Source organism: Anolis carolinensis, chromosome 2 (genome assembly GCF_035594765.1).
Source record: "Anolis carolinensis isolate JA03-04 chromosome 2, rAnoCar3.1.pri, whole genome shotgun sequence".
Classification (NCBI taxonomy): Eukaryota; Metazoa; Chordata; class Lepidosauria; order Squamata; family Dactyloidae; genus Anolis; species Anolis carolinensis.
In genome coordinates this window covers 41,148,953-41,174,705 of record NC_085842.1, presented here as the reverse complement: position 1 = coordinate 41,174,705, position 25,753 = coordinate 41,148,953, and the positions used below count along the sequence as shown (strand labels likewise).

Below are 25,753 nucleotides of genomic sequence, written 5' to 3'. Positions count from 1 at the left end.
AGTTGAAAAATATTTGAATAGAGCCAAGCTGCGGAAGACTAAAATACACTCGGCCTGCTCATAAATTTTCACAGTTGGTAGATAATACAAGAATGTTGGACAGCAGGAGATATTTAATGCCTTGTTAAAAAATATCATACTTTGAATATCTGTAACATGACCGAAAACCATTTCAATTTCTTTTCCCTCCAGTGCTCTGTGACATGCGGCAAAGGCTACAAGCAAAGGCTGGTTTCCTGCAGTGAAATTTATACAGGAAAGGATCATTATGAATACGGTTATCAGAACACCGTCAACTGTCCAGGCACACAACCACCCAATGTGCAATCATGCTATCTAGGCGAGTGCCCAGTTTTGGCATCGTGGAGAGTTGGAAATTGGGGAAGTGTATGTTTCTAATCTTATTTTAAAAAAACTGTTCATGATTAATTGTAATGTGTGGCTCACTGTGTCCTAAGAATTCAAAGACCAAAATCATAGACAGTGGAAGGTAAGTTTCTAAGATGAAGCACCAGAACTGCTGGGAGGTTGTGGAGCATAGCTGTGTCTTACTGATGGGTCAAGGGCAATAAAACCCTTGTCTGTTGTCCCATCCTTGACTTAAAGAATTGTGGTTTTGAAAGAGTTCATCAGTGTACCTTGCTGTCTTACATTTCTCTGTCTACTTTGTACTGCCCTATAATCTATTCCCATTGCTATTCCCTTTATTTTTCACCTAGTCTTTCTTAATATATTGATCAGTGCCCAATAAGGGTGGCAACATTTTTTGCCATTGTCAAATCATAATCTTACTTGCTCACCAGACACTGAAACTAAAATTTGCCATTCACTATTGTACCTCCGTTAATTGGAGTGGCTTAGAAAAATGTTGTCCACAGCATAGAAGTCATACTCTCAGTGATCATAATTCTTCTTTTTTCATCCATGAGAGTTTCCGTAATGGAAACTCTTAGCACTGAATGAACAAGGAAGATAAAGAAAGGAAGCATTAAAGACACTCTTATGACCCTTTGGTATTTTGTATTTTGGACTATAGTGGTTTTTCCAATGGTCTTTTGTGCTAGGAGCAATGGAATTTCTCTACTGAAAAAAAATAATAACAGAAATTGTACTTACAGTGTCACAGATACATTTTCCTTTTCTTTTAACACAATTGGAATGCTTCTGGTGTTTGTGTGAAATTCAAAAGGATTTAATCTTGCTGTGACCAATTCTTTGTATTGCTTAGGTACAAAAATAAGTTTTGACTTTAAAAACTTTAGAAAAGAGCTTTTCTGAAAGAGTCTGCATGAGCTTCCTACTTCTAAGGCAGATTTTCAACTGGCTTCGCATTATTGTGCATATTTGTGGGTGCTATCATTATTGTGCATCTTTATGGATTGTGTTCAATGTGAGCCTTCTGTACTGAAAAAGTAAGGCTATCAGCTATGACAGTGTTTTGTTAGCAAAGCTTTTCCTTTCCTTTCAGTAATTATTACTGCTTCAGATATAGAAGTGCCCTTCAAATCTTTGCACTTCAAACAAGGAAGGTTTCCATCAGAACAAAATGGGGTTACCTGACAACTAACACATAAACCACTAGAAATCCTTTTTAAAGCTGTTTGTGTACAGCAAGTCCTCGTGTTCCTCTCCATTGGTTGAATGATTGGAACTTCTGGGACTTTACTGTCCAGAAACACACAGAAGGCTTTATGATTCATAACTCTGATCTAATACCTGGGATTCAAGTGGCAAACAGTGTACGGGATTGGCTGAGAATTGGGGGAGAGTGTTATGGCTATATCTAACACCTTGGTCGAAACCACATGTATGAACTCATAAGCTGTTGTATGTGTGCACCAGCTGAGTTTGTTTGTTTTGCAAATTATTTTCCTTAACATATCACCAGCAGCTGCTGCACTCTGCAGTTTATCCTAGTATCTGTCCTTAGTTACCCAGTCCTTTATATGCAATTTACTTGTGGGTTTCTTTTCAGAAGGATCTGAGGTATTCTGAAGAGATAGTTGCTCGCCTTCAACATTCCCTTCTTTCAAAGGGTGCATTGATGCACTTGAGCCACCAGATAAATCCATCTGCCAATTTATACTCCAGAGAAAGTTGTGTATGTTCCAGTTTTCACATGGAGTAGAACAGTTACCAAATTACTTGAAAAGCATGATTCCCCTTCCTCATTTTTACATTTCTAAAAAATATTCTAAGCCTTTATAGACACCAAACTATATTTGTACATAGTTGGGCCTTTAGAACAGGGTTCCATGTTACACACCATTGAACATGGTATGCACAAGGACTGGTGTTTGAATCAAAGCTTACTAAACCCCATCAATGTCAACAAAAACATTCTCCAATCCAATCAGAAATGAGATCTTATTGGGACTATGTTTGAGTTCATTCAGTGACCAATCATGGACCACCACTATACTGGCTATCTACTAATTGAAGATTGCATCAGATATGACTCATCCATTAGACAATTCAATCAGCCTCCCTAAAGCTGCTAGTATCAAATGCAGCATATCTTTTTGGTTTCTTCTCTAGATTCTGATCACCCATTTGCTATTTGTTCTCTACAACAGTTCTCAACCTATAGCTCCCCAGATGTTTTAGCCTTCAACTCCCAGAAATCCTGACAGCTGGCAAACTGACTGGGATTTCTGGGACTTGTAGGCCAAAACACCCAGGAACCCACAGGTTGAGAACTACTGCTCTACAAGCTGTCTCTTATTTCCTCTATACAAGCTCTGTCTCTTATTTTCAGTTTAGATAACTTCATACCCAGAACTATTTGGTAACAAGTATGTTTTATAAAAGACACATGACTTTTTATTCCTACATCGAATGTTTTTTTCTTTAATATTCAGGCTTCAGAGACTTAAATTTTGCAAAACACATATCAAATTAGTACTCGTCCTGTATCATCCTTATTGGCAATTAATCCTTTTAAGTTTTATTTTTTAGTATTGCGATTACAGTTTAATTAGTGTGATAACGGTTTGAATTTCATTTCCTTTGTTTTTGCAGTGTTCCGTGAGTTGTGGAATTGGAGTAATGCACCGGTCAGTTCAGTGCCTTACAAACAATGACCAACCAAGCACTTTGTGTCTTGAAGATCTAAAACCTGGAGAAAGGAGAAGATGCCACAATATTCATGACTGTAAGGATCTTTGCTAATGATTTTCATGAAATCATAGAATCTTGGAGCTGGAAAGGGGTGTAAAGGGTTATCTAGTCCAGCTCTCTATCATGTAGGAATGCAAACTATAGCACTCCTGAAAGATACTTAAATATCTCTTAAGAAGAAGAAGCTCCCCATGATACTGCAGACGTGATCCAACAGGTATTATGAACTCTAAAGAATATTCTCTTTTCCTGGCTGGAAAAAAATGGTTTCTTTACACTCAGGAAATCAAATTGCAGCTTGGGAATGATCCTAGATTCATTGTTGAATCTGGAACCCCAGGTCTCAGCGGTAGCTAGGGGAGCTTTTGCACAATTAAAATTTGTGCGCCAGTTGCGTCCGTACCTTAGGAAGCCTGAGCAGCATACAGGGAGCACATCATGCCCCTGTTACGTCAGCTCCACTGGCTGCCAGTCTGCTACTGAGCACAATTAAAAGTGCTGGCTTTGGCCTATAAAGCTCTAAAATGGTTCCAGCCCAGCTTACTTGTCTGAATGTATCTCCCTCTATGATCCTCCTCAATCCCACCGCCTTCACAAGTGCAATTGGTGGGGACGAAAGACAGGGCCTTCTCAGTGGTGGCCCCTCATCTGTGGAACTCCCTAGTGAAATAAGATTGAACCCCTCCCTTCTGTGCTTTCAGGGGGAAAAAAACTCAGAACATGGCTGTGGGACCAGGTATTTGAGCAGCAAATGAAGCAATAATAATAATAATGATTTATGTGTCTGATAATGGTTAGACCCTGGACTATGACCTAGACTTGTGAAATTTTAAAATGATTTTTATAATTGATTTTTTAATTATGTATTTTGATTGCAATTTGTTTTTATAACTGTTGTTTTGGCATCTAATAATTGCCGTTTGTGAAGCTGCCCTGGGTTCCCCCCTGGGGGCGAGAAAGATGGGATATAAAAGTCTGAAATAAATAAACAAACAAACAAACACAGAAACCATCTGACATGCACACACAAAATCATTGTATCCAAAACATAATCCTTTGGTCAAAATGCTTTTTTTGTGCATAACTTACCAATTTTGCATCTAAAAAAGCTTGTTTCAAGAAATAAGGTGAGTTCTGGTGCAAAGAAAATGCTAAACATACCATTTTTATGCATATGTATTTCTTTCTAGAATCATTTCCTAGGATGCAGGGTGAAAACTCTTCAAGAAATATTCATTTCTTCTGCAAGGAGAGCTGGGGGTGGGAGTCATTATAATGACGTAATTTCTTCCTGCCTTGTCTGCAATTCTAATCTCTCCTATACTAGTCTTGTGTCTCCCAGAAAATGAGACAGTGCTGATTTTGGAAAAAACTGAATCGAGTCTTCTCCCTAATAATCTGAAATTGAAAATTCTGATACTACTTTTGCAGTATGCTAAGTAGATGCCCTGCAGCAGTTTGGTCAGTGTGATCAGGGACATCACAAACAGCACTCAAAATAGCAGTTAACATGCTAACTGACAAGTTAACACATTTCCCTTCCCAGTTCATAACTGTGAGGCACATGGTGTGTGTGATGCATCTTTGCTCACACTAAACATTCAGTGTTTGGAAGAAAGACCACCATGTATGCCATATTTTTATTTATACAGAAAAAATCAGATATAACAATATAGTCTAAACTACAGGGATTTTCCATGTTACATACAAGATAGGTTCTGTAGGTCCCTTCTTCAGCTGAATTTGAATGTAAGTCAAAACAGGTCTGATATGAACTGCTGACTGGCACACAAGGGGAGCAATGCAGCAACAAATTTGGTACACATTATGATTGCTGTGTGGTTAGAATTCCTTTAAAAAAACCAAAGCATTAGAACACCAAAACTTCAAAGCAATGGAAAGAAAAACCATATAAATAGACAACCCTTCCCTCAGAGGTCCCTCTCCTGCTTATCCTGCCTCAGCTTCCTTTGGATGTATTTATGCTGTGAAATGAATACAGCTTGACACCACTTTAACTGTCCTGGTTCATTGCTATGGAATCCTAGGAGCTGTAGTTTTACAAAGTCTTTAAGCCTTCTCTGCCAAAGAATGTTGCTGCCTCACCAAACTTCAAATCCCAGCATTGCATAGCATTGAGGTAAGGCAATTAAAAGTGGTCAGACATAAAGGAGAGGAGGGGTGGAGAGATACATGGAGGATGAAGGAGATGTTTATAGGAAAAGGAAAGGGATATAGGAGAACTGTCAATAGGAAGAAAAGAGAAAGGAGGTTTGGAGAGATAGATTGGGAAGAAAAAGGAAAGGGGCTTGGAGCAATCGATAGGAAGAAAAAGGAAAGTGTTTGGAAATATATTGATAAGAAGAAATGGGAAAGGGAGCTTGGAGAGATCGATAGGACAAAAAAGGAAAAGGGCTTGGAGAGATACAGACAGGCTTTGGCTCAGCACTAAGGACTTCATCAGATGGAGCTGGAGGAAATGGGGGGAAACAGAGGAAATTGCCTTTTTTGCATATAGACGTCTTCTTTGCGTGGGATTCCTTCCACCTTTAAAGAAAATGGAGAATGTTTACCCCCATCACGTAGGTTCGCCTCCTCCCACCTCTAGTTCAACCATCCATGGAGAGACAGAAGGCATTGTTCTTAAGGCAAACACCATTTCTCTCGGCTCCTCTTTTTCCTGCCATTCTTTTTATTCTCAAGGAGACAAAATGCATAATTCTTAAGGCAGACATCCCATCTCTATTTTGCCATCACTCAATCAACCTGTATTTTAGAATCCATTTAAGAGAAGTCAGAAATGTAGGTGGTACAGAATAATAGTGATTACATTAAGTAAGACCAAGTTGAAAGATTAGATTTGAAAATAAATTCAATTGTAATCTTTAGAACTTAGAAAATAGTTCATTGCCAATAATTGAAATAGTTTTAATTTATTTAGTATTCTGTAATTTCTTGTTTCAAATGTTAGTACTGAGGAAGACTTTTTGATTTACTGGGAATATTATGGAGGTTGACACTGTTGACCTCAAGGAAGCACATTTTGTTATTGGCTCTTTCAAAATGACTCATTCTGTCCTTCTAATAGCACTCTCTTCCAACTTAAAATTTTTCCCATATGGGCTGTAAATCCCATAATATGAAAATTGCCTGCAAGTGCTGGAAATCTAGCATGTCCACTTCAGTTCAATTTGTTACACATCTGTAACTCTCTTTTCTTTTCCATTCCCATCAACACATTACCCCTCACTCACTCTTCAAATGTCTTGTTTGTTAAAGGATAATAAAGAGTGATTTATTTCAGGTGGAGGGCATTGATCCATTGCAAGTACAGCAATAAGTGAATAGCTGCAAAGATCAGTCAATTAAGCAAGAGCATTGAATTCTTAAAATGTTTTGAGTCTCTGAGCATATGCACAATATTTCCTGTAAAACCGCATCTTTTCTGCCTCTTCAATCCCATTCAAGAAGTATAGTCTACAAAGTGGCTTTGCATGCAGGAGGCAGATATCTAAAGCTGAGGCATATTCAATATTAATAACCATCTGTCTAATAAACCCGTTAGTGCCTGCACTCATCTCACTTTAAGTGTATAAGTAAGTCAAGAGATGGAGGGAGTAAAAAGAAGAATTGGAAAGGAAGGGAGAAAAAGAAGAAGTCAGGAAGAAAAAAAATGGGGATGGGGTAATGTTTTTTTAATATACATACAGTATTTATATTCCACCCTGCTCACCCAAAGGGGATTCAGGATGGATCACAGAACACATATATGACAAACATTCAATTTTTACAGACAACAGTACAGATAGAGGTATATAGGCATTTCCCATCTTCGGCATCTGGAGGTTGTGCTCGATTCCAGCCACCGGGGGGGGGGATGCTGTTGCTCCATCCCCCATGTCAAAAAGCCCTGTTCACAGACTTTCTCCTTTTTGATCACCAGCATGGTGCCATTAAAATACCTCCCCGCTAAGTGGTACCTATTTATCTACTCAAAGCTGTTTTCGATCTTCTAGGTAGGCAGTGAGCTGGGCTGAAGGTCAGGTGCTCACCCCCGACCCAGGCTTCGAACTGCCAACCTTTCAATTGCAAGATTTATTGCAGCTGGTGGTTAACCTGCTGTGCTAAAGCAGGTGTATAGTATTGTATGAGCAAAATGAGAATTTAAAAGAATTCACTTCAACTCACTGCACTGTATTATTATACAATGATAATTATATATTGATTGTATTTTACTGTATGGCAAGGGGTTGGACTAGGTGACCCTAGTGCAGTGGTTCTCAACCCGTGGGTCCCCAGATGTTCTGGCCTTTAACTCCCAGGAATCCTAACAGCTGGTAAACTGGCTGGGATTTCTAGGAGTTGTAGGGCAAAACACCTGAGGATCCACAGGTTAAGAATCACTGCCCTAGTGGTTTCTTCCAACTCTATGACTATGATTTTTATACAATAACATGCAATTCTAATATACAGTAGAAACAAATCAGAATATAATCAATAGAAGAGGAAAAAAATACTGAAGGGGGCACTGTACTCCGGATAGTTTCCTTCCATAGGAACCCACATGAGTTGGGAGGGGATATCTTACTTTCAGACCTAAATGTCCTGAAATACTGAAGGAGCCCTGTCTGATTTAGGGTCTTGATGTCAAGCACATAATTCATCCTGACCCCATACTATATTCCAAAACTCTTTTTCTTCTTTTCCATTCATTAATGGTTATTTCTTCTACTGACCTGAACTGGGCTTCAGAAACTTTCGTTTGGAGCATGTATAATTTGTCTTGTCTTCCTAACAACAGAGCTATGAGATATCTTTCCTCCTGTTCTAAAACCTTTAGTGGAGATAACAAAGGGAGAGGCACCAATTTGCTATGATATATTTTTAACTTCAGAATTATTGGGGAACTTAGTGACCTAGAAGAAATTCATAGATAAATGCAGCAAATCAATAACAGAATGCATTAATTCCTAGTCAATCAAGATGTTTTAAGTGATTTGAAGGCATAAAATTATATTTTAATGAACCAATCAAGGCTTTACATTGTGACATTTGGATTTTTTTTTAAAAAAAAAAAATTGCTCATTTCTTCCTGTACTTAGTTCTTCTTTTTTATTTTAGGTGAATTACCAATGAGCTGCAAAGAAGTAAAACAGCTCAAAACCATCAGTGAAGATGGAGAATATTACCTTAAAGTTAAAGGAAGGCTCTTAAAGGTATTATTAATAAAACTTACACATGGTATTAAGCTACAGTCAGATAACTGTAGGTACTTACCTTTCTGCTTTGCATTTCTATAATATGTGTGCCACCATGTTATTACTCACAAATTTGGAATTCCATCTTCACAGCATTAGAAACAGGATAGCCCACATTATGCAACATTGTCATTATAAATTCCTACATCAGTATTTAATTTCTAGGCTTTGGAGGTGAAAAGTGAAAGCTGTGTGTGTGTGTGACAGAGAGATTAATCCTTGAATTTTAATTATGTGGTTGCATCTTGATGACTGTTTGCACTGTGTAATTTTTTCTCAAGAATCCTAAACCATAATTAATTCTTTTCCTTTGTGACTTCTGCCGTTCTATTTTTCAACTTTTGATTTCCTAGCCATGCACTTAGCAGCAAGTGTTAGACATTTGATAGAATTATGGTGTATTTCTTTCAGATATATTGTGCTGGTATGGAATCTGACAGACCAAAAGAGTATGTGACTCTGGTGAAGGGTGAGGCAGAGAATTTCTCAGAAGTCTACAGCTACAGGTAAGAACACACGCCACCCCGCATTTGATGTTACTTTGTTTTCTGTTCCTGGTGTTATTATTTGTTGTCATGAGTAGAAAAAGGGCTTTCTTTTGATTCAGATTACATAACCCAACCGAGTGTCCATACAATGGAAGTAGAAGAGAAGATTGCCAATGTAGGAAAGATTACACCGCAGCTGGCTTTACCACCTTCAGCAAAGTCAGGCTGGACCTGAATGCTATGCAAATAATAAGTGAGTAACAACAAGATTTTTATCATCTGAATATTTTCTAATGCATGTGATTCAATTATCCCTTTAAAAGTAGACAAATCTAGCAAGTGAGGTCCTTTCATTGCATGGATTTAACATTTATGGTAAACTATGGCAGTGCTTCTTAAAGCTTTTTCCACTTGTGACCCTTTTTTGCCTGCGAAATTTTTACGCAACCCCAGGTAAATAAGTATATAGAATAGGTATACAAATCAAATATTTACTGACAACAATCATAAATTTATTTTAAAACAATTCTTTGTTATACATATAATTTTGCCATTTGTTAAAGATGAAAGCAAAATTGTGTACTAATGTGATTTTTAGCCTTGTTTATTTTTACATAAAGAATTAAATCTTAGCTGAATATTTGATACCAAGGGACACAGAGCAATATTTTTTATTCCATGCTGGAATGTTTGGTTAGCATTCCGGGGCGGGAGGGCTGCAGTGGGATGCTTTGTGGGTCCATAACTACAACTTAAAAGGTTCCAGGTTGCGAAGTAAGCAACGTGCCTGAATTGAACCCATACCCACCTCCCTCTTGTCCCCATCACAGTTTGTTCACATACATGTATTCAATCCATATCCTTTCTTCCCTCCCCCAAAACAAATAGGTGGTGTTATCACTTCCTGCACATGCAAATTCTTTGTGAACTTTTAATGACTGATGACTGATGTTTTTTATTTCAATTGAGTATGGTTTGTGAAGCCAACTTGGTTTTTTAGTATCAAAATCTGAAGGAATGTTTGTCTGAAACTGAAAAGATAGCTTTCAAGCAAAATCAGCATTTCCAGGGCTTGCTAAACAAGGCCGGCTAATTTTCCCTTTTTTATGAAGTACATCTGAACCATTTGCTGCATGTTGTTGCTAACAGATCCATGTAGATATTTAAAACAGCCACTAGTTGGCAAGGTATACATTTTTTTCAAAGGCACATTTGAAAATCCCACAAGGATGGTAAAAACATTTAAAAAAAAAAACCATCCGGGCATCCCCTGGGTAACATCCTCGCAGACGGCCAATTCTCTCACTCCAGAAGCGACTCAAGTTGCTCCTGACATGGGGGAAAAAAGCACATTCAGTTAGGGAACTCCAAATAGAGTCACAACCCACAGTCTAAGAAGGCTTGCGTTATGGTACAGTAGTTTTTCTTTAGGTAAGTTCCGAATCTCTTTTTCCTAGAGTTTGCTCCAAATTCTTATACATTACTACACATTAAGCTTCTGGAAAGTTTTATTTATCTCTTTAAAGTTCAAATGTGATAAAACAGAAATGTAGCCTTGTAAATCCTGCTGCACATGTCAGGCCATTTTTTCCAATGGTAGAATAATAAATTATTGGAGTCAACGGTATATGGTCTCCTTAGAGCTTTCTTTTTAAATTCAAGCCATGCTTGAGAGCAGAAAAGACGTGCAGCAAAAAGTGTGTGGCATGTTTCACTCTTAGCAGAAATGCTGTAGCTTATCTTTGTTTCAGCCAGACTTTGGTCTAGAGACTGTTCTTCTTGAAATACTGCTGAGAGGTGACAGTGGGATTTGAGTTAAGCCAAATGGAATTAAGTTGCAGATCTTTACACAGCATAGGACCAATCTAAAGCCTGTTTATACCGTACCCAAATCAACTTGAGATGAAGCATGCCTCTGCTCCACCTCCACGAAAATCCTGAGATTTCTAACATGATGCAAAACATAATAGGAAAAATAGAATATAGATCGGAGGCTAGAAAAATCTCAGCAGAAATACCCTGAGCATGTTTCCTCTGGATAAAAGTAGGGAGATTTAAAAGCTTGGTGTTTTTGCATATTTAAGATGCTTCTAATCTTAAAGGTTTTTCAAGAGATCCTTTCCCACTTTTAATGTGCACACGTCTAAATGTCATTCCAAGTTGCACACTTGATTGTCAGCTTTATTATGTATAGAACTCACCAGTGGATCCATATAACCAATGTATAAAGACAGTTGAGCTACATGAAAACTAATACATTTGTTTTGTTTCATTTTTCTTCTTTTTCGCAGCAACTGATTTACAATTTGCACAGACACTTGATGGACGACCTGTTCCTTTTGCCACTGCTGGGGATTGCTACAGTGCAGCCAAGTGCCCACAGGTAACTCAGCAATGTTCCCCGAATCATGGATCCATTTGTTACAGTCCAGAATTGAGATTTTTCTTGATCAAAGTAGTCACACTTCAGTTGTTGTTGTATTCTATCCTTCCTCCTAATCGAATACTTCCTTTTTTCCGGCATAAGAGTGCCTTCTCTTCAAACAGCAGTACTCAAACAATTTGTTAATGTGACTTATGTTCTTCAAAAGTGTTCTCAGGGCAGCAAACAAAAAAAAGCAGTTAATCAGTCATCTAACATCATTTTGTGAAAAAGGATAATATTGTAAAGAGGTTCCTAATTTTTTAATCATGTCAGAAGTGACTTGAGAACATACTGCAAGTCGCTTCTGGTGTGAGAGAATTGGCCGTCTACAGAGACATTGCCCAGGGGACACCCAGATGTGTTACCATCCTGCTTGGAGGCTTCTCTCATGTCCCCACAAGCTAGAGCTGACAGATGGGAGCTCACCCCATCTCATGGATTCAAACCGGCAACCTTCAGGTCAGCAGTTTAGCCAGCACAAGAGTTTAACCCATTGAGCCATCACGGCTCCTTAAGAGGTTCCTAGAAATAAGAACCACTCAAGTAAAAGATACAAGTGTAAAATTCTGAGCAAATAAAAAGATCTGCTCCTTTCTCTGCAATATTACAAAGGTAGTGTCAGATGTGACTCTGTGGAAAAGGAATTCTAAATATAGTGGATGAGCAAAGAGATAGGACTATCTGGTCATTTTGGATGATCAGGGGCTCCAGATGAGAACCTGTAAAAGCCATCTAAGTAACTAGGTAATTTTATGTAGTAGCAAGTATTTCTTGAGCTACACTATTCTTAAATTACTATGTTTCACACTTAGGAAGCATTGTATTAAGAGTCCCATCCTTTTAAGCATTGCATTAATTAGAATGTTTCTCTATTTAATAATAACAAGTTAAGAAGGGAAAAAGAAAATATGTCTCTTCAGTTAGTCAAATATGGAAAAAGCCTGGTTAGCTCTCTCTGATCACCAGCAGAACATGAAGTGCATGACATTATTAGGCAAAGGACAAGAATGCCCTCAGCTGGCGGTCTGCTGTAAAGCAGCCTTCCTTCAGAAAGCTGGGAATGAGAAGAAACACTTAATCTCACTCCTGCTGTGATTTGTACAGTATGTGCTAATCGCTATGAGGGTTTGGAACAATTGAAAACATTGCCAGGGAGATCTTGTTAGAATAGCGACACTGTTCCATGGGAGTTTGCAGACATTTTATTTCATTTTATGTGCATATTGTATTGTTCAGTAACCATTTCAGGAAGTGTGTATAATGCTTGCCTTTTCCTTTTCTAATTTTTTCAAGGGTCGCTTTAGCATCAACCTCTCTGGAACTGATCTAGCAGTACCACAAGCATCAAAATGGCTCTCCCAAGGAAACTACGCTGTTTCCGAAATTATAAAATCACCAGTAAGGAAAAAATGTGACAACGTTCATACCAAACACAGCATATTGCTACTTTCCTGACATACAGCTAATTGCAATGTGCCTCCTCCTGGGAGGAGGGGAACTAAACCAATCTTTTGAAATCTAATGTAAAGTGCATGAAATGCAAAACATAGTCTGTTATGGGTGGATTTGTAGAAACAGATTGGCATAAATTCAACTTGATCTGTATTATTGCAATTAATTAGTGGGTCTGCTTAACCGTGAAGCTAAAAACATTGTGCACAGTGGTCCAGACACTTCTTTAATTAGTTGTCTGAGTCCTCAGGAAGTGTACAGTTGGGAGCCTGCTCTAACAGGGCTACTGAGCATAATAAAGTGCTAAGAGGATTACTCCTCCAAGGACCTGTGGGCCTCCCTCCTTCGCTCTCATTCTGGATCCAGGTACAGCATTTGCAGACACACAGCAAAGCCTTTCTTTAACACAGTTAGAATCATAAAACCATAGAGTTGGAAAGAGACCACAAGGGCCATCCAGTCCAACCCCGTCATCCAGGAACACACAATCAAAGTACCCCAGGCAGATGGCCATGCAGATGGCCATGCTTAAAAACCTCCAGAGAAGGAGACTCCACTACACTCTGAAACAGCATATTCCACTGCCCAACAGCTCTTACCATCAGGAAGTTCTTCCTAAAGCTTTGGTGGAATCTCTTTTCTTTGTGTTAGATGCAGTTGTATATGCCAGTTGTGTAGTACTTTTCAGCCTCAAAAAGCAGTAAACTTTTAAACAAACCAGTATGGGGTAAATTCAATGTTTACCTTTCCAGTACCCACTGGCTAATAGGCAGTACTTAAAATCTTCCCCCAAATGATCCAGAGGTATTCAGGAAGCTGAGACAGCACATACAGAGTGAGGAGCAGGGTGAAAATCTTCCAAAGAATGAAACATTATAGAGCATTTTGTCAGAATTAGGACATTCCCAAGGAATAATCTACATCTTGTTCCCTGGTTCTCAAAGCCTTTGTGATCTTACCAAATTGATGCATGCAAAATTGGACCTAATACTCTCAGAAATCAAATTACAGTAGAGTCTCACTTATCCAACATAAACGGGCCGGCAGAATGTTGGATAAGCGAATATGTTGGATAATAAGGAGGCATTAAGGAAAAGCTTATTAAACATCAAATTAGGTTGTGATTTTATAAATTAAGCACCAAAACATCATTTTATACAACAAATTTGGCAGAAAAAGTAGTTCAATACGTAGTAATGCTATGTAGTAATTACTGTATTTATGAATTTAGCACCAAAATGATGTATTGAAAACATTGACTACAAAAATGTGTTGGATAATCCAGAACATTGGATAAGCGAGTGTTGGATAAGTGAGACTCTACTGTACTATGGGCCCTTCCAGACAGACCCTATATCCCAGGATCTGATCCCAGGTTTTCTGCTTTAAACTGAATTGTATGAGTCCCAACTGCCAGATAATTTAGGATAAACAGAAAACCTGGGATCAGATCCTGGGATATAGGGTCTGTCTGGAAGGGCCCTATATCACCTGGGGCTCTTCCACACAGTCCTATATCCAAGAATATCAAGGCAGAAAATCCCACATTATCTAAGTGTGGATTCGGCTAACCCACAATATCAAAGCAGATATTGTGGGATTTTCTGCCTTGATATTCTGAGCTATAGGGCTGTCTGGAAGGGCCCTAGGTTTCTTAAATAAAACCACTTGGATAGAAACATGAAAGAGAAATGGCATATAATATCTGTGTGTTTACTTTGCAAGATTTTGTTTGTTGCCCTGGACAGGGCACCCCAAACAACAGAACTACTGTCAAGCTTGAGCTGTTCACAATTTTAGCTGTCACCATTTAAAACAGAGAAGCCAGGGCAGTGAAAAATAAAAGCCATTTTAGACTCAATCTTAAAAGTGACAGTGCAGAAGAAAGCTTTCACTGGTAAATCTAAAGCAGCTGAAAGGAATCAGTGCTTAGAGCACAAAAGACCAAGTGAGAGTCCCAGCTGACAAAATTAAAATGAAAGCTAAGAGGCAATTGATGTAGAATACATCACTTTACCTGCATAACCTATCAGACATTGCTCTTGAAATTTAAATACGAAGAGAATAAGGGAGCAACACTGCTCATAGGAATTGGGTACCAGGTTCACAGATCAATAATATCGTACAGAATTTTCATATTAATAGCAAAAAAGGGACCGAGAAGTCTTGAATGCCACTTGGCCTATCCTTGATCTGTCTTTTTCCTTCTGAGAAATAGTTGAATGTCAAAAAAGATCCAAGTACAGTATATACTTTAGGGGAGGAGTTAGAAGATTTATTGGACTCATATGTATGTTAGCTAAGGCCCCTTCCACACTGCCATATAAAACCCAAGATTATCTGCTTTGAACTGGATTATGTTGCAGTGTAGACTCATATAATCCAGTTCAAAGATGATAATGTGGATTATCTACTTTGAAAATCTGGATTATATGGCAGTGTGGAAGGGCCCTTCAACTGCACTGGTCACAGATCTAGAGTTTACTGCTAAAATATGGAAAGGCTGTATTAGCTCACAATATTTTAAATGGAGATCAAGTTAATGTGAGTCTGGAAGTTGATGTTTGTCTTGTTTGCCTCATTTCTTCATCATAATTATTTTTTCTCTCTGAAAAAAAGCTCTTTCAAAGCAAAATAACATCTTTTAGAGTTTTGAAAAAATAACTTGTCTACTCAGAAGTAATCTCCATTCTGTTTACTAGGACTTATTCTGAAGAGTTCATCGATGCTGGATAGGTTAGCTCAGTGGAAATCAGGACCATTGTCTAGGCGCATCCGCTCCACTGGGGCTACCCATCATTTTCATGATGCCACCACTGCTGCTTACGTCCAACGAGACAGCTCCGTCTGAACTCCTGGCTGCTGTGACCATCTCTGCTGATGTTACAAGTAGACAGCCATGGCCCTCTTTGTAATACCTCCCCCCCTTCTTGCTGATTGCACAGGTGCCCAGTCTGACATCAGCAGAGGTGTCCACAATGGCCGTAGGCTCTGATGGAGCCTTGTTGATGGCTAGTAGTGATGGCAACAACACGGACATGATCCATCCTCTTTTCCTGCACTGATGAGCATGAGGAAAGGACGATGCTGCCTGTGTGTAATTTGGACAGCAGATCAGACTGAATCAAACCTGATCCCATTGTCCAAACTGTCCTGAATTTCCAGCAAATTCTAGAGACAAAGTGGGGGCAAAATACAAAACAAAACACCAAAAACTTGTTCATTGTGGGGACAGCCAGTGTTCATTCAGATTGAGTCTGGGTTGTTTGTTTTTGTCATTGTTGTTTGTGTCAGTAGACAAGCCATTAGTGTTGGTATTGTGCTCTTAGGCTGGATTTACACTGTCGTATATCCCAGGATCTGATCCCAGATTATCTGCTTTGAACTGGATTATATGAGTCTACACTACCAGATAATCTGGGATAAACAGATAATATGGGATCAGATCCTGGGGTATAGGACAATGTAGATCCAGCCTTATTCCTATCCCAGATATTGCTCATCTGGGATATTTATCCATATGTGTATGTAAGTGTGTGTGTGTGTGTGTGTGTGCATTACTTTATTCTGACTCATTTATTCTTTCTTAAACTATAGGATGGTACCAAAGTTATAGGGAAATGTGGTGGTTACTGTGGAAAATGTACTCCATCATCTGGAACTGGCCTCGATGTCCAAGTGTTTTAGCAATGGTAAGTTCTAATTTTTGGAATTTGCTGCTATAAAAGCATTTAAGAATCTATGACAAAACCCCTGATACTCAGGAATATATTTACTTGTGATAAATAAGCAAGTAATCAATTGATTAGTCAATAAATACTATTCATTTAAATGAAACGTAATTCTGGGTAAACAGACTTTGGATTATATGAACACAGCCTGAGGCTGAATCTACACTGCCATATAATGCAGTTTCAGAATACAGATTATTGATTATTTGTCAGTATCAATTTATATAATCTAGTTCAATGCAGTTAGTCTGCATTCTGAAACTGTATTATGTGACAATGAAGATCCAGCCTGACGTTCTGGTGCACTGGTCTAACAAACTGATGCAGTTGAGTTAATAAGATCAGTTCTAGGATAAGGACATGACTGTATCCTCAACTTTACTGTAATAGTACACGACGGTCAGCAGAATTTCAAACTGTCTGTATATAGAGACAAAATGCAATTCATTCTGAATTGTGGGAACTGGAATAAAAAGGAGGCTGAGGCTGGAAAATTTATGTCCTCAAAAGAAAAAAAAAGAATTTTGGTACAACACCCCCTTGTCATACACTAACTACAGTAGAGTCTCACTTATCCAACGTTCTGGATTATCCAACGCATTTTAGTAGTCACTGTTTTCAATACATCGTGATATCCTGGCGCTAAATTTGTAAATACAGCAATAACTACATAGCATTAATGTGTAATGAACTACTTTTTCTGTCAAATTTGTTCTATAACATGATGTTTTGGTGCTTAATTTGTAAAATCATAACCTATTTTGATGTTTAATAGGCTTTTTCTTAATCTCTCCTTATTATCCAACATATTCACTTATCCAACGTTCTGCCAGTCTGTTTATGTTGAATAAGTGAGACTCTACTGTATTTGCTTCGACTTTAGTTGTCTCCATTGCTAATTTAACAGCTAACTTCCTGAAAGACATTTTGTTCCCCCCCCTCAGCCAGTCTTCCCATGTCATTAGATCATTTGGGGAGGCTTTTTTCATAGTATCTATCACACATCATTTCAATAGCATATGTATATGCAGGTTTGTATATGGATCCTTTTGACTGTTTTGGCGGTTGTTACCTTCTTCTTCCCTGTACTATTTTCAAAATGTCCCCTTGATATGCCTTTTCACTTCAGTAACCCCCTACTCCACTCCATGGCTGTTCTATTGCTGGTGGAGAGTGGACAGGATCTGTGAAGCTCTTGCTTATATTCCTATAGTCACACATACATCATCCTCCAGATCAGGCATGGGCAAACTTTGGCCCTCCAGGTGTTTTGGACTTCAACTCCCACAATTCCTAACAGCCTGCCGGCTGTTAGGAATTGTGGGAGTTGAAGTCCAAAACACCTGGAGGGCCAAAGTTTGCCCATGCCTGCTCTAGAGCAGCTCTTACTCCTTGGCCTGTGACTAGCAGTGGAGACATAGCCGAAGGTTTCTCCAACTTCCACATCCCTTTTCTCCATCAGCAATGGAATAGTTATGGGAGAGTCTGTCACAACACAATGCTGAGTCCTGGGCTTGGTGATAGAACAACCATAGCAGAGTTCCACATACAGAATGTTTACGCTATAGTCAGCCATGTAGAATCTCAGTCATTTGGTGTTAATAAAAAGGGGAATCTGCTTTTATTGTGCCCTATTTGTGGAACTCTGTCTCCATAAAGGAATGGCCATCAATCACTTTGCTGTCTCTTTGGTTCAAAGTTAAAACACATTTTCTCTCCTGGCCCCAGCATGTTAATCCTTTTTTCTGCTTTATTGTGTCTTGTTTTCATTGGACTTAGGATAATACAACCGTTGCTCTGATATATTTCAATGAAGGGCAGTTTTACTATCTTTTAGTAAATTACAAAAATAGTGCCAATAGTAGCAGTTGCAGTTGTAGTATGTCTTTTGTATAAATGCATAAAACAAATAAATTATAACAATTGTCATGGTTGTGATTAAACAGCTACAGATGCAGTGGCACCACTGAATGCCCTTCACACCAGAGTCTTTGGACTACTTCATGAATACAACACAAATGCCTTTTGCCAATTGGAAGGGTGTACACATAGAGGTTATGTGAGATGGCAACCATCCCACAATTTTTGTTGACATCCAGATTATAGGAAAGAATAAATAATTCCTTGAGCATGTGTGGCCAGACAAGCAGAATTCCTTTAGAAGCATACAAAGCCAATAGGAAATGCCATAGATGTAATTTTCATGATACAAGGATTTAGAGTTGAGGATATTATGCTTCCAGGAGAAAGTACAAAAATATATTTGACCCAGATTGATCTATATAAAGAAAGAAAAGGAACTAGTGCTCTTTTGTGTCCTTATGGCTTCCCCTACGAAGGGACAAACTGTTCTTTTTTAGCCCACCAGTGCTAGTGAAAGTTGAAATGAGAAGTCTGCATCATGTTTTTAATTCCCAGGAGTTCTGAATGCCGGGAGTTGAAGCAAGACGGATGAAGGATAATGAAGCAATACCTCTTGCCTTCCACTTTTGTACTTTTTCCTCTTTGTGTGCATCTGAATGTGTGTATGGATGCATGCATGTCTATGCTTGTTTGCATATGTATGTGTGTGTGCGCGCGCGTGCATGTATGGGAGTGTGTGATGTATATTCTTAAAGTTGTAAAGTATAATATTTATGTCTGGAATTATTTATTTTTGATTTAATATTTTTGTACGTAAAATGTTTATATTAAGGCTGCTTATCCTGTGGTTTTTTTTAATTTTAATTTTTAAATCTTGCAGTCATACCACTGCATTTTACGTACTCTACATTATATGTAGCATTATGACAAAAGTGATACTTTTATTGTCACTATACTCAATTGTTTACCTTCAATCAGTCATTTTTCATCATTGTTACAGGCTGCACTGATCTTTGTAAGGTGCTAAATGGTTTGTGTTAGGTATTTTTGGCATTTTAGAACTTCTTTCTTGGGAGAAAGAGAACATGATGATATTTTTTTCAAAAAAAATGTGTAAGTCCATCGTGTTATGCAGGGACTCAGTGAAAATACAACAGGATACCATGGCTTTGTTGATAGCTATGGATATTTTTTGTAATAGCAAACAACCTCTTTTGGCCAGTACCTTAATAGCCACTGGCTTGGTGCTAACATGATAATATTTATTAATATCCGTTAGGATTTACAAACTAAATTCTGTGGCACACTACATAGTAATGGAAGATGAATAAGTAATTTGAGGTCAATTGAGGTCACATCCAAACATTGGCCAAGATTCTGCACTGAGCGACAGGGCATAAAGTTTTGTTCAGACAGAATAATGCCCTGTCACCCTTCTCACCTTCCTCAGGACTCATCTGTCTCTCTTCTCACCTTTCTCAGGACTCATGTCATCTTTTGAGGATTCCTCCAAAGTCTATATCTTTGTTGTTTGATTGTCCCTTAGAGAATATAGGTGCATAACAAGTCCCTCCACCACTGCCCACTTCTCTCCGCTGGCTACTATTCAGTCATAGCACAGGGCCCCTGGAAATAGTCAGTTTTGAGAAGATAGAGGCCATTGTATGGAAGAGGTTTTGAGTTCTTCTTTCTGTGATGACTAAAAGAAAAATGCATACAACAGTAGAGTACATTACTATCAGGATGCCAGCCTTTGAAAATAAGATAGTGACTTTTAAACAGAGTTCAAGGGAATCTTAGTGCTCTTTAGAAGTTCACAGAAAGTTCTTTCCTCAAAGAAAAGATCAAGGAGCAGTAGCTGGGTTCTTTAGTCTTCAGATTCCATAGCTCCAACATCAGCAGCCTAGATAGCTAAGAGTATGCTCCCAAATTTTTTGTAAGACACTGGAAATCTGTGGTTGCAGGCAAGATGACGTGAAAACAGTTGTCTGAAAATAGAAAATTTTAAGGAATATGTACAGGCACTCCCCAAGTTACAAACAAGATAGGTTCTTAGGCTTGTTCTTAAATTGAATTTGTAAGTTGGAACGGATACAAATGTTAAGTGTAAGTGTATATATATTAGCTTTGGATAGCATAGGGGTGAACATCCCTGTGATGTTTGTTTCGTTGTCAATGCCCCTGTTCAGAAGATTTCACCTCATTTTTCGTCCCTGTGATAATTGGATTTTGAAAAAAAAATAACTTGTGGAAACAAGGATTGGTGATAAAGCTTCAGTGGAGACCCCTGTCCCCCATAATAACTCTTTCAGAAGAGAATTTTCCTCCCTAGGAGTAGATTTCCCTCACTTCCTATTGAACTATCAGTCATTTGTAAGTCATGTTTGCAACCCGGAGACTGCCTGTAGTTTGTGAGAAGAGATTGTCAATCAGTGTACAATTTAGCTCCTTGCTCTGTTGTAACTGAAACTGGATCAGAAAAATGGACCTTGTGTTTATTTATTTAGGCTTAGGAAATGAATGTATTTCCTAGGAATTATACCGATTTCTTAGCACTCCTTCATTTCATGCATATTTGCAGCCATGTGGGGGTAGCTGTCTCAGTCTGTTGCAAGAAAAATTAGGAATAAGGACTAACTAGTTTTACTCGGCATAAGCTTTCATGGACTTCAGCCCACAGATGCAAAGATCATACTTTTTGAGTTCTCATTCACCACCAAGCATGAGGCAGGAGTCACATGATTTCTACTGTTCTTTCTGAAGACTCCAGGCCCCCTTGTGCCGTGTTTTTTTTCCTGGCTATGAATCAGAACTGGAAATATTAATACCTCAAAAAAAGAAAGTATACCAAGCAAAATAAAATTCCTCCTAATGCATTAATTTATTATACAGATGATTAGAAAAATAAACCAATACCACACAATCAGTTATTGAATTGTGTATGACTGATTCCCAAGAGGTAAGTACTACCAACACATATTCTGTGATCAGGGCAGAGGAGAAATCCACTTTGTTTGGGACATACCAAAGTTCAATATCCACAATCATGTTTGGGGTGACTGTCAGCGACAGCAAAACTGCTGCCTGCAGTACCAGACTTGCAAAAACTTAACAAATATGGATAAACTGTTCCATTCTTCTGTTTCACAATTTTCTTGTAGTGATGTATTAATTAAAAATGCCACAGTAGCAGCAATTGATCTAACTGAAAGTGCAAAGATTTTACCTTACCCCTGCAACTTTTAAAACTCATACATTGGAGACATAAAGAACTTCATCCATCTTGCCAAAGTAGACCTCAATTGACAGCTGTTTACTGATGAAGGACTTTGTGTCATGTCATATTGCTACTACTGTTAACTGCCACCACCTTGACTTTGAATTATAACAACCCTATGAACGAGAAATGTCTGTGTTTCTCTATCATCAACAGCCCTGCTCAGATCTTGCACACTCAAGGCATCCCTGCTTCCTTGATTGAGTTTGGAATTCAGTCTTCCTCTTTTTCTCCCGCATTCATCCTTACCAATCATGGTTGCCTTTTCTAGTGAGTCATGCCTTCTCTGATGTGTCCTAAGTATAACAGTGTCTGTTGAGTCATCTTGGCCTCTAGGGAGAGTTCAGGCTTGATTTGCTCTAGGGCCCAGTGATGTGTCTTTTTAGCACTCCACAGTGTCTTTTTCACATTTCAAATGAGTTCATTTTTTCCTGTCAGCATTCTTCCCTGTCCAGGTTTTGAAACCATATGTTAAAATTGGCAATGCAATGGACCATCTCAACTCAATGATATATCTTGATACTTGAGAATCTTGTCTAGTTCCTTCATAAGCTGCCCACCGAAATGCAAGGTAGCTTCTCCATTATGATTAATGCCTGAGCCAAGATATAGAAAATCTTGTGTCTTCATCTTAAGTTTATGTAAGTCACCCGTGGTCATTATTTTTATTTTCTTAAAGATCAACTGTAAATCTTTGCAGTTTTTCCTTGTCTTGCTTCAGTTATCATTCCAAATCTTCCCTTTCCTGTCCACTTTAGTCTGCTCATCTGAAGTATTGCAGTATTCCATTTGTTGTTTTACTATATCTAGTTTTCCTGAGTCATGTTTTTCCCATTCTGTGTTTCTATAATATGTATTCTTCAGCTACAGACTTTCCTTTCACCATCAATTGCCCTAAGTTGACATCAATTGTCTAAGTTAAACTACACCTTATAAGCAATATGGTGCCATCAGAATTGTTAACTCTTTTCTCACTGTCCTTAGCATTTTGATATGACTGACAGAGGAAAATACATTTAAGACTCTGAAGTCTTTGCACAATCAGGGCACCATGTTGCTCAATTCTTGCATTCCGTTTTGTGATAATGAGGCAGTTTACGATTTTCTCTGGATGCCTACATGTCTATTTCCATCTGAAAAAAATCATTTGGCTCTCTTTAAAACTCTGATGTGTAAACTGTTGTCCTTGATGTCTGCAAAGGAAAGCTTATGCCAATTAAAACTTGTTCCTCTTTAGGATTTGTTAGTCTTTAAGGTTCCACAAGCCTCTTGGCTGTTTCTGATTTGAAACAGATCTGCAAAGTAATGACTTCAGAAAACAAATTCTAAAATAAATGTTAGAGAAAAATGCACACTTTTCGATATGTGTGCTGATGTGGTCTATCCAATACAATTTTCTGAAACAGCACCCCAAATAACCAAATAGAATCCCTAGATATGATTATTCTTTCCAGAGTGACATTTGTATATTTTATACATAGACATACATAAACACACATACATGGGCTCCCTGTATCCAATTTTGCTCTCATGTTTTGTGTATTTTTTCTACATCAAATTAGAGATTACATCCTTGGGGGTGAAAAATTGCCATTCCCTCTATATAGCTGGGGGTGTTTGGGATGGGAAACGATAGACATTTTCCATTTGCTGTATTTAAATTACTGAAAATTTCATTTCTAGTCTAAACACAACCATCTGTTCAACAGGTTGTATCTAGGGATAACCATAGTTGCTGGATTTTGCTCCAGAAATAATTCAGAAGAGCCAGAAGGTTAATCTTGATTACTAGGAGTTCAGTTATGTTGAGACTCTGTTTTACTGCCAAATATACAAGAACCAGATGCTTCATTGGCATTGTAAGTTGTGGATGGGCCTATCTGGAGACCTCATGCACCAACATGGTTGGAAATGAATTAGATCTCTAATGTGACTCATGAGAACAATACCCTGGAATGTGTGAATCCACGTAGATAGGATAAAATGGGCAACTTGTGTTAAAAAAGACAAGCTTTCTAAATATTGGATTTCCTTCCAATATAAACTCAGTTATCTGCAAGACAGGCGTTTTACCTTGGTTGGATCAAGGCCAGCGTGTGACCTTCTGTAGACAAGTTTCACTAGAAACACATATGCACACACACACACATACAACCTCAGCATTCTGCAAACAGGCTTTGTTTTACATTACATTATTATATTGGCCACTATATACCCTCATTCATTATGTATTGGTTCTGTACTGCTGTGGCTCATCAGTGGCATGCACATTTTGCATTCATAAAGCCCTAGTAGATCTTCTAGATCGGAACATATCTGAAATAAGCAAACTTCTACCAGTCAAAATAGGCAATATTGGGCCAGCTAGATGATGATCTTTAAGACCTTTTCGACGGTATGTGCCAATTTGGCCTTGGTCACCAACTGAGCTGGCCGGCTCCCGTCAGATGACGGTGGCATGGTTCCATGGGTAAAGGAGGGCAGAACTTCCCATGTTGCCGTTAGACACAATGAGGGGAAGCCGTGCACGCCACACTTCCCCCCATGTGATCATTCTCAGCTGAAGCCGAGTGATGTGAAATGTAGGGCACTGGATTCCCCATACCCTCCAACTAAACAGAGCGATGCCCGTGGCCGTTTGACAAGGTCACGTAGTTGAAGTTCCGTTTAAGATAAATGTTCTCACCCAGTAGGAAAAAAAATCATGCTTTGATTGTTTGGGGTATAATTTCTCCACTGAAAGGGATCTCACCATGATCCTTCCAAGGTTCCTGGCAGTCTAAGTAGACAATACTAGACTAAATGGACCTATACAATATAAGCAGTTTCATATGTTCACTGACATTATCTAAAATCTCATCATCTAAAAGTTTTTGCTTTCTGCCATCCAGATGAATTAGGCTACATTTCATTTAGCTGTACATGTATTGTTCTCTACATAAATTATCTTATCATACATCTCAAAAGAACTAAACATCTAGATATCTGGGGCAGACTAAATGTTCATATGAAGGTTGTGTACTTTCTTTACAAAATGCCAAAAATACCATTTCAAGATACATTCTATAGGAACCACAAGTAGTTTAAGGTATAGCTTTTTTTAAAAAAAAATTAAAAGTTATTGCCACTCATCCTTTTAAAAAATGTGTAAGGAAAAGGGAAAATTGCACTATAAGCATTAGGACAGAAACAGTGGTGCTTAATTGATGCTTAGAAATTTGCAATTTGCTTTTTGTTTTCAGTAATGAAGTGAGTAAGTATTTATGCTAAGAAATATTGTTTTTTAAAAGACTGTACCTGCTTTTATACCAAGTAGTATCATAATGACTATCAACAGGGCAAAAAAAGCCTTAAAATTATGAAATGTAAAGAAATGATTGTTACATACTATTTTTAGTGTGACTGATGGGTTGTCATTGCTTTGCAAAAGGAGGACCATGTCAAGTGCATATATAAATATTGTACTCTTGTACCCATGACATTATTTTTATGAAACTCAATAACTTTTGCAGGCACTTTGGATATTCTGCTTTCTTTTTTTCTTAATTTCTTTTGGACCATCAAAAAGATTACAAGATGTGTTTCTGTGGTCTTCCTTTGTTTACCACCATATGTCATTGCCTATGTGGTATCCTATGGCCAAAACACACTGTACACATGGGTTTCAATAAAGTTGTTTTTTTAATAAAAAAAAAGTGCTGTCTGGTCATTTTGTGATATAATCATTCTCATGGGGAAGAAAAAAGAAACGTAACAGTGAATCAAGAGCCAATATGATGTAGTAATTTGAGTGTTAGACTAGAACACTGAGAGACCAGGATTTGAATCTCTGCTTGGTCCTAGAAACTTCCATCAGGGCATATCTACAGCAGAGAATTAATGCAGTTTGACACCACTACTGCCATGGCTTAATGCCGTGGAATCATGAGAGTTGTTTGGTGAGACACTAGCACTCTTTGGCAGAGAAAGCTAAAGACCATCTAAAACTACAACTCCCATGATTCCATAGCATTGAGCTATGACAGTTAAAGTGGTGCCAAACACATAAAGAGTAGATGCTCCACCAGATTCAGAAAAAAAGCAGTGGCAACCCCCTTGTGAACAAATATAGCCATGGAAATGCTGGTGAAGTGGGACAT

The 25,753-nt window shown here is 38.3% G+C and overlaps 1 protein-coding gene across 6 annotated transcripts in view; it reads left to right on the top strand.

The window, feature by feature from the left end:
• The window catches only part of adamts9 (ADAM metallopeptidase with thrombospondin type 1 motif 9), a 185,027-nt gene extending 159,718 nt beyond the window's left edge, over window positions 1–25,309 (top strand). For 3 of the 6 annotated variants that reach the window (XM_062969683.1, XM_062969681.1, XM_062969685.1), the window contains 9 exons: window positions 193–387; window positions 3,022–3,154; window positions 8,242–8,336; window positions 8,790–8,884; window positions 8,986–9,119; window positions 11,158–11,249; window positions 12,585–12,689; window positions 16,341–16,435; window positions 18,893–25,309. In XM_062969683.1, the coding sequence (XP_062825753.1) occupies window positions 193–387; window positions 3,022–3,154; window positions 8,242–8,336; window positions 8,790–8,884; window positions 8,986–9,119; window positions 11,158–11,249; window positions 12,585–12,689; window positions 16,341–16,430 (939 nt within the window). In that variant the 3' untranslated portion in view covers window positions 16,431–16,435; window positions 18,893–25,309. The other 3 variants (XM_062969682.1, XM_062969684.1, XR_010002523.1) reach the window with 3 other exon arrangements.
• The last annotated feature ends 444 nt before the right edge of the window (window positions 25,310–25,753 follow it).